Genomic DNA, 12,978 nt, shown 5'->3' with positions numbered 1-12,978 from the left:
TACAGTAGAAATTAGAAGTCAGGAAAGGCAACCCCTTTATGAGATTATTTTCTAGGATGTCATTGTCCATGCTTATTAAGAGTCTGAACTACACTGAATCATTGCTTAAAATGTTAAAGGTACAGCTCACAGCAACTTCAGGGACTCAGGCATCGCCCCCCATATGGTGTATGTGTATGCATCTTGATTTGATAGATATATATATCTACGATAGTTTATACCGATCTAAAACGATGCATAAGTACTAAATGCTTAAGGCTAAAAACAAGCAGTAAAATTCCAGTGGAAGACTTTGGACTTTGCTTGAGAATGTGTGACTGTCACTATCAATTGATCTAATCACTTTCTCAAAGGAGTATGTGTAATTTAATTAAGTGTTCATATAAGTGATCATAAAACATTTGGTAGTGGAATAACATTTGGGGAAATGATTCTAGACTTTATTTTCTTCGTCTTCGTACCTAAAAGATGTAATTAAACTTGTTAAACCACGTAAAATTTCAGGAAATGAGCTTCATTTTCCTAGGTCCCTTAAATTAAACAAAATAAAGCTGGTGTTTATATTTAATATAGGGGGAGGGAAGGGGGCCATGGGGGGGAAAAAAGGTTGGGAACCCCTGGTTTAAACGACACCTGACAAGAATATAGCTTGTATTTCAAAGTCAACATCTCAATAGTCAGTTAAGGTTTATAGGGTGCTGAGGTAGAGGTTGACGTTTTAGCTTAGCCTCAGCCAATCGGATGACAACTTAGTCTACAGACAACACTTGTCCTTTTTCTCCTGGTTGTGCTTCTTTAGGAAGAAGGGATGCTGATTAATGAGTTGGCTGTGTCTGATCAGCTCTGGGTAAGACCAGTGTGTTAGCGGGGAACCTAACACATACCCTGGTGTGTTGGTGTTTTATACACAGTAGTATTGGTGCTTGAGGGGGGAAGGGGCGTGGTGTCTGTTTTACATAGGGTTGCAAAATTCCGGTAACTTTACCAGGTTTTCCAGAAATCCTGTTTGGAGGATTCCTGTATTTCCTGCTTATTCCCACCTGATTTTTGGAATCTTCCAACTTCGATTTCTTGAAAAACCTGGGAATTTGGGTTAAGTGTCCAGAAATGTGCAACCCTGTCAGTGTTTTAATTTATTACCATGGTGATGGTGTGTCGTCATGTTGACAGTGTGTTTTACCTGCTCTAATTCAGTTCTGCTGCTTATCAGATGTTGTTAATGTGGTTGTTGCTGTAGGTTCAAGTCTCAAGGCTTTTTGTGTAAAGTGGTGATGGCATGGGTTTGCATCCCAAATAGCCGCTTATTCCATATAAAGTGCTTTGGCGAGGGCCCATAGGGCTTTGGTCAAAGGTAGTGCACTATGTAGAGAATAGGGTGCCATTTGGGTGGCAGCCTTGGTTTCAGGTGTGATGCTGAAACCCATTTTTTTTATTTTTTTCCCCCAATTCAGCAGCTCGTATTCCCTGACTATACAGCCATTTAAATCCAGACTCATAAACTGCATGATATTGTTTGTGTTGGATGAAGTTGTGCGTGCAGGCTATGACAACAATCCACATTTACAAACCTCTGTCAAAGTACAGTTGCATATGCAGCTCTATAAAATATTGGGTTGGCGGGATCCTGGTTTTTCCATCTAATGTTTATTCCCCTCTGTCATTGATTCTGTCCGTTTTACCTTTCTGTCTGTGTCTTCCATGGCCCTCCCTCCGTAGGAGCCCGTCTTTACCACCACTTTCTCTCCTCCTCATCTCCCTGACAATGATATTAGTCGGTGTCTTGATCAGTACAGCCAGGTGAGATCATGCATCCAGTTTGATGACCTGCGTACTATAGCCAGCCTGCATAGCCTACCTACCTGCTTTATGCAGTTAGTGTTATTTAGTAATAATGTGCTTAGTATCTACACCAAAGATCATGCATGCATCTGTAGGCTTTGCATGGTAAGCTCATCTACTATATGGATGCATGTTATTCCATATATCCATTACTGTATACACTCTCAAAAAAAGCCCATGCCTGTTTTCTGCTGTGAGCTTGTGTGTTAAATCCGCTACCCTGCAGTTGTGTAAGGTCTCAATAGTTGTCCTTACTCCTAAAGTGCTATCCATATGTCTGCAGGCATTGTAATGATGTTGCTCTGCTGCTGCTCTCCCTGTCCTACTACCGCCACAGCACAATTCTGAGGCAACTTTTTTTTCATGGCCTATTTAAAAACATGCCTACTCTTCCAAAGCCTAGTTCTGCCAATGAAGAGCATGGTTATTTATAAGCTACTATAGATTTGACGGTCAGTGCTTCTAGAGCTTTGGTTCTATGCATCTGTAGCTTTGACGGTACATAGCTTTGTTGCGTGATAGCTGTGACGCTACATACAGTACCATTTTGGTCATTCCAGGGTTTTTATTTATTTTTACTTTTTTCTACATTGTAGAATAATAGTGAAGACATCAAAACTATGAAATAACACATATGGAATCATGTAGTAACCAAAAAAGTGTTAAACAAATCAAAATATATTTTAGATTCTTCAAAGTAACTGCCCTTTGCCTTGATGACAGCTTTGCACTCTCTTAGCATTCTCTCAACCAGATTCATGAGGTAGTCACCTGGAATGCATTTCAATTATCAGGTGTGCCTTGTTAATTTGTGGAATGTCTTTCCTTCTTAATGCGTTTGGGCCAATCAGTTGTGTTGTGACAAGGTATGGGTGATATACAGAAGATAGCCCTATTTGGTAAAAGACAAAGTCCATATTATGGAAAGAACAGCTCAAATAAGAAACGAGAAATGACAGTCCATCACTTTAAGACATGAAGGTCAGTCAATCTGGAAAATGTCAAGAACTTTTCAAGTTTCTTCAAGTGCGGTCGCAAAAACCACCAAGCGCTATGATGAAACTGGCTCTCATGAGGACCACCACAGGAAAGGAAGAGCAAGAGTTACCTCTGCTGCAGAGGAGAGTTCAGGGTAAGTTACCAGCCTCAGAAATTGCAGCCCAAATAATTGTTTCACTGAGTTCAACAGACCCATCTCAACATCAACTGTCAGAGGAGACTGCGTGATTCAGGCCTTCATAGTCGAATTCAAATCAAATCAAATTGTATTTGTCACAACAGGTGTAGACCTTACAGTGAAATGCTTACTTACAAGCCCTTAACCAACAATGATTTAAGAAGTTAAGAAAAATACATGTTAAGCTAAAAATAGATAAGTAAAAAATGTAATAAATAATTAAACAGCAGCAGTAAAATAACAATAGTGAGGCTATATACAGGGAGTACTGGTACAGAGTCAATGTGCGGGGGCACCGGTTAGGTAGAGTTAAAGTGACTGCATAGACAATAAACAGTGAGTAGCAGCAGCGTAAAAGAGGGGTCTGGGTAGCCCTTTGATTAGTTGTTCAGAAGTCTTATGGCTTGGGGGTAGAAGCTGTTAAGAAGCCTTTTGGACCTAGATTTGGCGCTCTGGTACTGCTTGCCGTGCTGTAGCAGAGAGAACAGTTTATGACTAGGGTGGCTGGAGTCTTTGACAATTTTTAGGGCCTTCTTCATCTGACACCACCTGTTATACTGTGGTTGCTCAACTAACATTTTTGAGATTATGCTGTGGGATTTAGAGATAATTTGTGGTTTAGTACAGTACCCTGCGTCACTGCTTCATTGCTCCAGACCACCACAAGGGGGAGTTAGAGCACTGATTATGCTTTTGGGTCCCAAGGCGCTAATGTGTCTCTGACAATGAATTGGTGATATAAAAATACTATTTTTTTTTTTTTCTACTTGTCAGTATTACTTACTAAAACTGTTGTTACACTAAGGTTTTTATTCTAAGAGAAATTAAAATGACCTGGATGCCATGTACAGTATTATAGTCTCTAAAATAAAAAATATTACCACAGTCTCTTGGGCATGTCATTTTATAGATTTGCCCTAATGAAAAATTCCCCTTAGATATTAATTTAGAATCTTCCATCCTCTAAATGTATATATTGGCGGAGAGCCATATAGATTGCAAAACATTTTTTAATATTTTTTTTAATATTTTTTTTTATTTACCTTTTATTTAACCAGGTAGGCCAGTTAAGAACAAGTTCTCATTTACAACTGCGACCTGGCCAAGATAAAGCAAAGCAGTGTGACAAAAACAACACAGAGTTACACATAAACAAACGTACAGTCAAGAACGCAAAAGAAAATAAAAATAGAAAAATCTATGTACAGTGTGCGCAAATGTAGAAGAGTAGGTAGGTAGGCAATAAATAGGCCCTAGAGGCAAAAATAATTACAATTTAGCATTAATACTGGAGTGATAGATGTGCAGATGATGATGTGCCAGTAGAGATAGTGGGTTGCAAAAGAGCAAGCGGGTAAGTAATACTATGGGGATGAGGTAGTCGGGTGTGCTATTTACAGATTGGCTGTGTACAGGTACAGTAAGCTGCTCAGACGGCTAATGCTTAAAGTTAGAGAGGGTGCGATATAAGTCTCCAGCTTCAGATACTTTTGCAATTCGTTCCAGTCATTGGCAGCAGAGAACTGGAAGGAAAGGCGGCCAAAGGAAGTGTTGGCTTTGGGGATGACCAGTGTAATATACCTGCTGGAGCTCGTGCTACGGGTGGGTGTTGCTATGGTGACCAGTGAGCTGAGATAAGGCGGGGCTTTACCTAGCAAAGACTTATATATGACCTGGAGCCAGTGGGTTTGGTGACGTATATGTAGTGAGGGCCAGCCAACGAGAGCATGCAGGTTGCAGTGGTGGATAGTATATGGGGCTTTGGTGATAAAACGGATGGCACTGTGATAGACTACATCCAATTTGCTGAGTAGAGTGTTGGGGGCTATTTTGTAAATGACATCGCCGAAGTCAAGGATCGGTAGGATAGTAGTAGTTGGGAAATAGTTGGGAAGAGATTTTTGATGGCACATGGTTTATGAATTAACACTCAATTTTCCGTTCCTCTTGAACTGCACACACACCCTGAAAAAATACACGTATTTTTTGTTTCTACTTGATCAGAATAAGCTGTAACTGGACCGTAGCATATGACTTACTAAAACTGTTGTTACACTAAGGTTTTTGTTCTAAGAGAAATGAAAATGACCTGGACCTGGATGGCATGTACAGTATTATAGTCTCTAAAAGGAAAAATGTTACCACCGTCTCTTGCGCATGTTGTTTTCCTTTCATAATGCATTCTTATTTACAAAGCTATTATTATTATTAGATATTCTCACAGCGCACATTTGTAAATCCCAAACTCTAAAAGTAATTGGAAAGGTTGATACAAATGTTTTGTTACATTGTGGTTACAATAAAGAATGTGCTTCTTTCACATGCATTGCTTGCTGTTTGGGGTTTTAGGCTGGGTTTCTGTACAGCACTTTGAGATTTCAGCTGATGTACGAAGGGCTATATAAATACATTTGATTTGATTTAAAGAATGTAAAGAAGATGCTATGTTTTTATTTAAAGTAGCGATGGACAGCTGGAGGCATTTTGAAAACTGGTTTTCAAACACTTGTTTTTTTACAAGTGTGCTGTAGTACTGTCCAGGTGTAGCCCATCATGCAAACAATGTTTCCTATTAACAGGACAATAGACTCTTCATAGCCCGGCTACTGTAGATGTGAAAATCCCCCAATTTGCAATGTATTCGATGCTTAAGTACTCTAAAGTGTTACATTTCTATCTCAAGACCTCATGCAACCGCAAAACGTCGGAGAGCCATATAGATTGCAAAATAGTTCGGAAGAGATTCCATGGCACATGGTTTATGAATTGACACACAACTCTTCATAGCCCAGCTGCTGTAGGTGTGAAAATCGCCCAATTTGGCCCTAACAGTTCTTCATCAACATCTTTATGCTTTCATTAAGAAAATAACACGAAACATACATCTTTGCTTGTCGGCTTGGCAGAGTTACAGATGAATGTTTTCAGTTGATGCCAAACAAGTTTGATCGGGTTTAAATCAGGAGACCTATGGATGTAGAGAAGGAACATGTTTGTTTTTTTAGATATACTGTAGGTCTACCGTAGGTGTTGTAGGTCTTTTATTTATTGATATTTATTTTACTACATAAAGGTCTATTTCCCCCCACATATGGCGTTTGAGGGGATGCTTTGGTCTCGCCAGCTTTAATCCATGCCTGGGCCAGCAGGACGCAAAGTTCTTTGTTTGTCAGACAAATTATTGGGTTGAAACTACAGAACAGTACAAAACAAGAGAACACACACAGTTAATGTTCTGGAGAAAAAAATAATATATAAATTGTCTTAACGAATCTTTCTATAAGTCCACGTAAGTTTCTTTAACTGTCTTCTGACTGTGATTAGAGCGATGTAGATGTTGTGCCGTGATGCCAGCAGATTACAAATGGCCTTTGCCGAGCGCTCATCATCTTCATCCATTAGTGAGTCAATCGCTTGAATAGCCTTGCTGGAGATGGAATACACTGTAAAAATGTGCAGCATACAGTAAAGACCAGCAGTCGATTTATTTAAGCATTATATTTTGCATTATTAGGTCTACTTTACGGTATTGTAGCCTACTGTACCTGTTCATTTTCCTGGGATTTCGCGTTCGGCATAGCACAGGCATCTGACAGTGTTTGCGAATAGCACTGGGATGGTTCCCGAGGCAAATGTGGCTTACCAGTGAACTTCCGTGTGTTCATCATTAATACTGTGTCTCAGAAGTTTCTGTCCATGACTGATGCAACCCGAAAAAGCATTAAAGACAGAGTTAATGAGTACTTGAGGTTACTGAGAAAGTCTGGACTGCATGGGGACTGGTCTTGATAAATCAATGAGATTTTATTTTCACTGAATCTCCATTTGGGTATTGGTTAGACTACAATTAGGGTATGGAAATGTTGACGTTAAAAAAAAGTAGTCTAGGCTACGAAGACCTGTTTTCCCCACCAATCAACGCATAGAGAAATAGATAAAAATAATAATTGAATAGAGATATAGTGATTTTATGAACGTAATCAGGTCAAAATTATTATCTTATTGTCATTGAATGTATTATGTACTAATCATATGTGTTAAACGTTAAAATTGTAGTGTAGGCCCCTCCTGTACTCCCTGTTCACTCATGACTACACGGCCAGGCACGACTCCAACACCATCATTAAGTTTGCTGATGACACAACAGCCTGATCACCAACAATGACGAGACAGCCTATAGGGAGATACCTGGCCGTGTGGTGCCAGGACAACAACCTCTCCCTCAACGTGATCAAGACAAAGGAGATGATTGTGGACTTCAGGAAATAGAGGACTGAGCACGCCCCCATTCTCATCAATGGGGCTGTAGTGGAGCAGGTTGAGAGCTTCAAGTCCCTTGGTGTCCACATCACCAACAAACTAACATGGTCCGAGCACACCAAGATAGTCGTGAAGAGGGCACAACAAAACCAATTCCTCCTCAGGAGACTGAAAAAAATTGACATGGGTCCTCAGATCCTCAAAATGTTGTACAGCTGCACCATCGAAAGCATCCTGACAGGTTGCATCACTGCCTGGTATGGCAACTGCTCGGCCTCCAACCGCAAGGCACTACAGAGGGTAGTGCGTATGGCCCAGTACATCACTGGGGCCAAGCTTCCTGCCATCCAAGACCTCTATACCAGGCAGTGTCAGAGGAATGCCCTAAAAATTGTCAAAGACCCTAGCCATAGACTGTTCTCTCTGCTACCACATGGCAAGCGGTACCGGTGCGCCAAGTCTAGGTCCAAGAGGCTTCTAAACAGCTTCTACCCCCAAGCCATAAGACTCCTGAACATCTAATCAAATGGCCACCCAGACTATTTGCATCCCCCCCTTTACACCACTGCTACTCTGTTGTCATCTATGCATAGTCACTTTAATAACTCTACCTACATGTACATATTACCTCAACTAACCGGTCCCCCCCGTACATTGACTCTGTACCGGTAGCCCCCTGAATGTAGTTTTGTTATTGTTATTTTACTGCTGCTCTTTAATTACTTGTTACTTTTATTTCTTAACTGCATTGTTGGTTAGGCGCTCGTAAGTAATCAATCATAAGGTCTACACCTGTTGTATTCGGCGCGTGTGACTAATAAAATTTGATTTGATTTGAGGGGCCCCATTATTGGAGATAAGCTTGGCGGATGTGTTGTTACCCACCCTTACCACCTGTGGGCGGACCGTCAGGAAGTCCAGGATCCAGTTACAGAGGGAGGTGTTTAGTCCCAGGGTCCTTAGCTTAGTGATGAGCTTTGAGGGCACTGTGGTGTTTAACACTGAGCCGTAGTCAATGATTATCATTCACACACAGGTGTTCCTTTTGTCCAGGTGAGAAAGGGCAGTGTTGAGTGCAATAGAGATTGCGTCAATTGTGGACCTGTTGGGGCGGTATGCAAAGCACTTCATGGCTACAGACGTGAGTGCTACGGGTCGGTAGTCATTTAGGCAGGTTACCTTAGTGTTCTTTGACACAGGGACTATGGGGATCTGCTTGAAACATGTTGGTATTTCAGACTCCGTCAGGGACATGTTGAAAATGTCAGTAAACACACTTGCCAGTTGGTCAGCGCGTGCTCGGAATACACGTCCTGGAAATCCGTCTGGCCCTGTGGCCTTGTGGATGTTGACCTGTTTAAAGGTCTTACTCACATCGTCTGCGGAGAGCGTGATCACACAGTCGTCCGGAACAGCTGATGCTCTCATGCATGTTTCAGTGTTACTTGCCTCGACGCGAGCGTAGAAGTAATTTAGCTCATCTGGTAGGCTCGTGTCACTGGGCAGCTGGCGGCTGTGCTTCCCTTTTGTAGTTTGTAATGGTTTGCAAGCCCTGTCACAGCCGACGAGCGTCGGAGCTGGTATATTGGGGCGGCAGGTAGCCTTGTGGTTAGACCGTTGGGCCAGTAACCTAAAGGTTGCTAGATCAAATCCCTGAGCTGACCAGATAAAAATCTGCCATTCTGCCCCTGAACAAGGCAGTTAACCCACTGTTCCTAGGCCATTATTGTAAATAAGAATTTGTTCTTAACTGTCTTGCCTAGGTAAATAAAGGTTAAATTTAAAAAATTGTATGACTCAATCTTAGTCCTGTATTGGCGCTTTGCCTGTTTGATGGTTCGTCGGAGGGCATAGCAGGATTTCTTATAAGCTTCCGGGTTAGAGTCCCGCTCCTTGAAAGCGGCAGCTCTACCCTTTAGCTCAATGTGGATGTTGCCTATAATCCCTGGCTTCTGGTTGGGGTATGTATGTACTGTCGCTGTGGGGATGACGTCATCGATGCACTTATTGATGAAGTCAGTGACTGATGTGGTGCACTCCTCAGTGCCATTGGAAGAATCCCGTAACATATTCCAGTCTGTGCTAGCAAAACAGTCCTGTAGCTTAGCATCTGCTTCATCTGACCACTTTCTTATTGACTGAGTCACTGGTGCATCCTGCTTTAGTTTTTGCTTGAAAGCAGGAATCAGGAGGATAGAACTACGGTCAGATTTGCCAAATGGAGGGCGAGGGAGAACTTTGTACGCATCTCTGTGTGTGGCGTAAAGCTTGTCTAAAGTTTTTTTTCCTTCTGGTTGCACATTTAACATGCTGGTAGAAATTAGGTTAAACAGATTTAAGTTTCCCTGTATTAAAGTCCCCAGCCACTAGGAGCACCGCCTCTGGATGAGCGTTTTCTTGTTTGCTTATGGCCGTATACAGAGTGCGGTCTTAGTGCCAGCATCGGTTTGTGGTGGTAAATTCACAGCTACGAAGAATATAGATGAAAACTCTCTTGGTAAATAGTTTGGTATACAGCTTATCATGAGATACTCAGGCGAGCAAAACCTTGAGACTTCCTTAGATTTTGTGCACCAGCTGTTTACAAATATACATAGACCGCCACCCCTTGTCTTACCAGAGGCCGCTTTCCTATCCAGCCAAAAAAGCTTAAAACCCGCCAAGCTGTGTGTTATTCATGTCGTCATTCAGCCACGACTCGGTGAAACATAATATATTACAGTTTTTAATGTTCCGTTGGTAGGATATACGTGATCATAGTTTGTCTATTAATTTTAAGGGGAGATTACCCGCTCGATGTTGGATCCTTACAAGGGACCCAGACCTTGTAAGGATCCGTCTCCGATATCTGCGTCTCTTTCTCCTGCGAATGACGGGGATGAGGGCCTTGTCGGGTGTCTGAAGTAAATCCTTCCCGTCTGACTCGTTAAAGAAAAAGTGTTTCTCCCATATTGGGTGAGTAATTGCTGTCCTGAGATCTAGAAGCACTTTTCGGTCATAAGACACGGTGGCAGAAACATTATGTACAAAATAAGTTACAAATAACGCGAGAAAACACACACATTAGCACAATTGGTTAGGAGATCGTAAAACGGCAGACATCTCCTCATGCACCATTACTTCTATTGCTACAGAATTTCTGCAAAGAAACTACTACTAAAGGACACCAATAAAAAGAAGAGCCTTGCTTGGGGCAAGAAACATGAGCAATGGACATTAGCCCAGTGGAAATGGTCTGATGAGTCTAAATTTTAGATTTTTGGTTCCAACCGCCGTGTGTTTGTGAGACGTAGAGTAGGTGAACTTATGATCTCCATGTGTGGTTCCCACCGTAAAGCATGGAGGAGGAGGTGTGATGGTGTGGGTGTGCTGTGGTAGTCACACTGTCAGTGATTTATTTAGAATTCAAGGCACACTTACCCAGCATGGCTACCACAGCATTCTGCAGCGATACACCATACCATGCGGTTTGCGCTTAGTGGGACTACCATTTGTTTTTCAACAAGACAATGACCCAAAACACACCTCCAGGCTGTGTAAAGGGCTATTTGACCAAGAAGGATAGTGATGGAGTGCTGCATCAGATGACCTGGCCACCAAAATCACCCGACCTAAACACAATTGAGATGGTTTGGGATGAGTTGGACCGCATTGAAGGAAAAGGAGCCAACAAGTGCTCAGCATATGTGGGAACTCCTTCAAGACTTTTGGAAAGGCATTCCTAATTAAGCTGGTTGAGAGAATGCCAAGAGTGTGCCAAGCTGGCATCAAGTCAAAGGGTGGCTACTTTGAAGAATATAAAACATGTTTAGATTTGTTTAACAATTTTTTGGCTACTACATGATTCCAGTTTTGATGTCTAAACTATTATTCTAATAAATAAAAACCCTTGAATGAGTAGGTGTGTCCAAACTTTTGACTGGTACTGTAGCCCATGATGCTACATAGCTGTGACGCTACATAGCTTTGACACTCTATGGTGATGGTGAGATTAAATGTCACATCTTCTTGCTAGGCTTCTAGCTAGGCTGCATCCTCTCCTCTCTGTCCTTTAGTCATTCCTCTCATTTCACCCTCTCTTCTTTCCTTTCTCCGCCCTTCCTTTCCTCCGCCCATGACACATCTTCACGGTCATGTGAAAGCTACCAGTCCCTTTGTCCAGAGTCAACAGCCCCCACTTGTCTGGAATCTTCAGCCCCCACTTTCCAGAGTGACCAGTCCCTCTATTGTTAGCGATGAGAGGCACCCTTGGAGAAGGAAGGTGAACCATTCACCCACTCCCATAGTCCAACAGTCACTCACTCACAGATATATAGGCCTACTCTCACACATATAGGCCTACTTCAGCGCTTATCATGGGCTTACAGTGCAAACGGTACAGCTTTGATGTTGGCTACAGAACTTGAGTGTGTCTGTGTGTGTACTCATGTGAATTAACTTGTTCTCGATGTTTATATTTGTGTGGTTGCTTTCGTTTTGTGCTCGTCCTGACATGGTCGTCCAACTCCCATGCTCTGCTTCATTCTGTCATGTGATTGGGTTCTCTTTCAGTAAATGAACTGTAAACGAATATTGTGTATTCATGCCATTTCATCCCATACACTGTACATTTTTTCACTTCTTTCTGTCAAACCAGTCAATTCATATGAATTGAAGGAACTTTTGTAAAGGGTAGTCTGTAGATATGCTATAGTAGACACAAGGCATTTTTGTAATGGGGAAATCTATGGGTATGCCGGGTATGATTTTGATGTTGTTCAATGGTGTGCTACATTAAGTGAATGGTGATTATAGTTAGTACCACACCACAACTGCACAAATATTTCCATCTTCAATGTTCTGAACGCTTCACCTCACTGAATACACCTTATAGGTGTGTCCCATATGACACCCTATTCCATATGTGGTGTACTACTGTTGACCAGGATCTATCAAAAGTAGTGCACTATACACTGCATTCAGAAAGTATTCAGACCCCTTGACTTTTTCCACGTTTAGTTACAGCCTTATTCTAAAATGGGGTGTAAAACAAATCCAATCTACACACAATACCCCATAATGACAAAGCAAAAATAGGTTTTTATAAATTTTTGCCGATTTTATAGATTTGTGTATATATACACACACACACAGTTGAAGTCGGATGTTTGCATACACCTTAGCCAAATACATTTCAACTCAGTTTTTCACAATTCCTGACAATTAATCAGAGTAAAAAATTCTCTGTTTTAGGTCAGTTAGGATCACCACTTTATTTTAAGAATGTGAAATGTCAGAATAATAGTACAGAGTGATTCATTTCAGCTTGTATTTCTTTCATCACATTCCAAGTGGGTCAGAAGTTTACATGCACTCAATTAGTATTTGGTAGCATTGCCTTTAAATTGTTTAACTTGGGTCAAACATTTCAGGTAGCCTTCCACAAGCTTCCCACAATCAGTGGGGTGAATTTTGGCCCATTCCTCCTGACAGAGCTGGTGTAACTGAGTCAGGTTTGTAGGCCTCCTTGCTCACACGCGATTTTTCAGTTCTGCCCACAAATGTTCTATAGGGTTGAGGTCAGGGCTTTGAAATGGTCACTCCAATACCTTGACTTTGTTGTCCTTAAGCCATTTTGCCACACCTTTGGAAGTATGCTTGGGATCATTGTCTATTTGGAAGACCCATTTGCAACCAACCTTTAACTTCCTGACTGATGTCTT

The 12,978-nt window shown here is 41.7% G+C and overlaps 1 protein-coding gene across 1 annotated transcript in view; it reads left to right on the top strand.

Annotated features, from left to right (window-relative positions):
* LOC115195879 (supervillin) overlaps positions 1-12,978 on the top strand; it is a 120,907-nt gene that overhangs the window by 67,112 nt on the left and 40,817 nt on the right. Inside the window, exon 16 of the mRNA XM_029756206.1 lies at positions 1,717-1,797. Coding sequence (XP_029612066.1) covers positions 1,717-1,797 — 81 coding nt within the window. The remainder of the gene's footprint in view (positions 1-1,716; positions 1,798-12,978) is intronic.

This window comes from Salmo trutta, chromosome 6 (genome assembly GCF_901001165.1).
Source record: "Salmo trutta chromosome 6, fSalTru1.1, whole genome shotgun sequence".
NCBI lineage: Eukaryota > Metazoa > Chordata > Actinopteri > Salmoniformes > Salmonidae > Salmo > Salmo trutta.
This window is presented reverse-complemented; position numbering and strand designations above follow the sequence as displayed.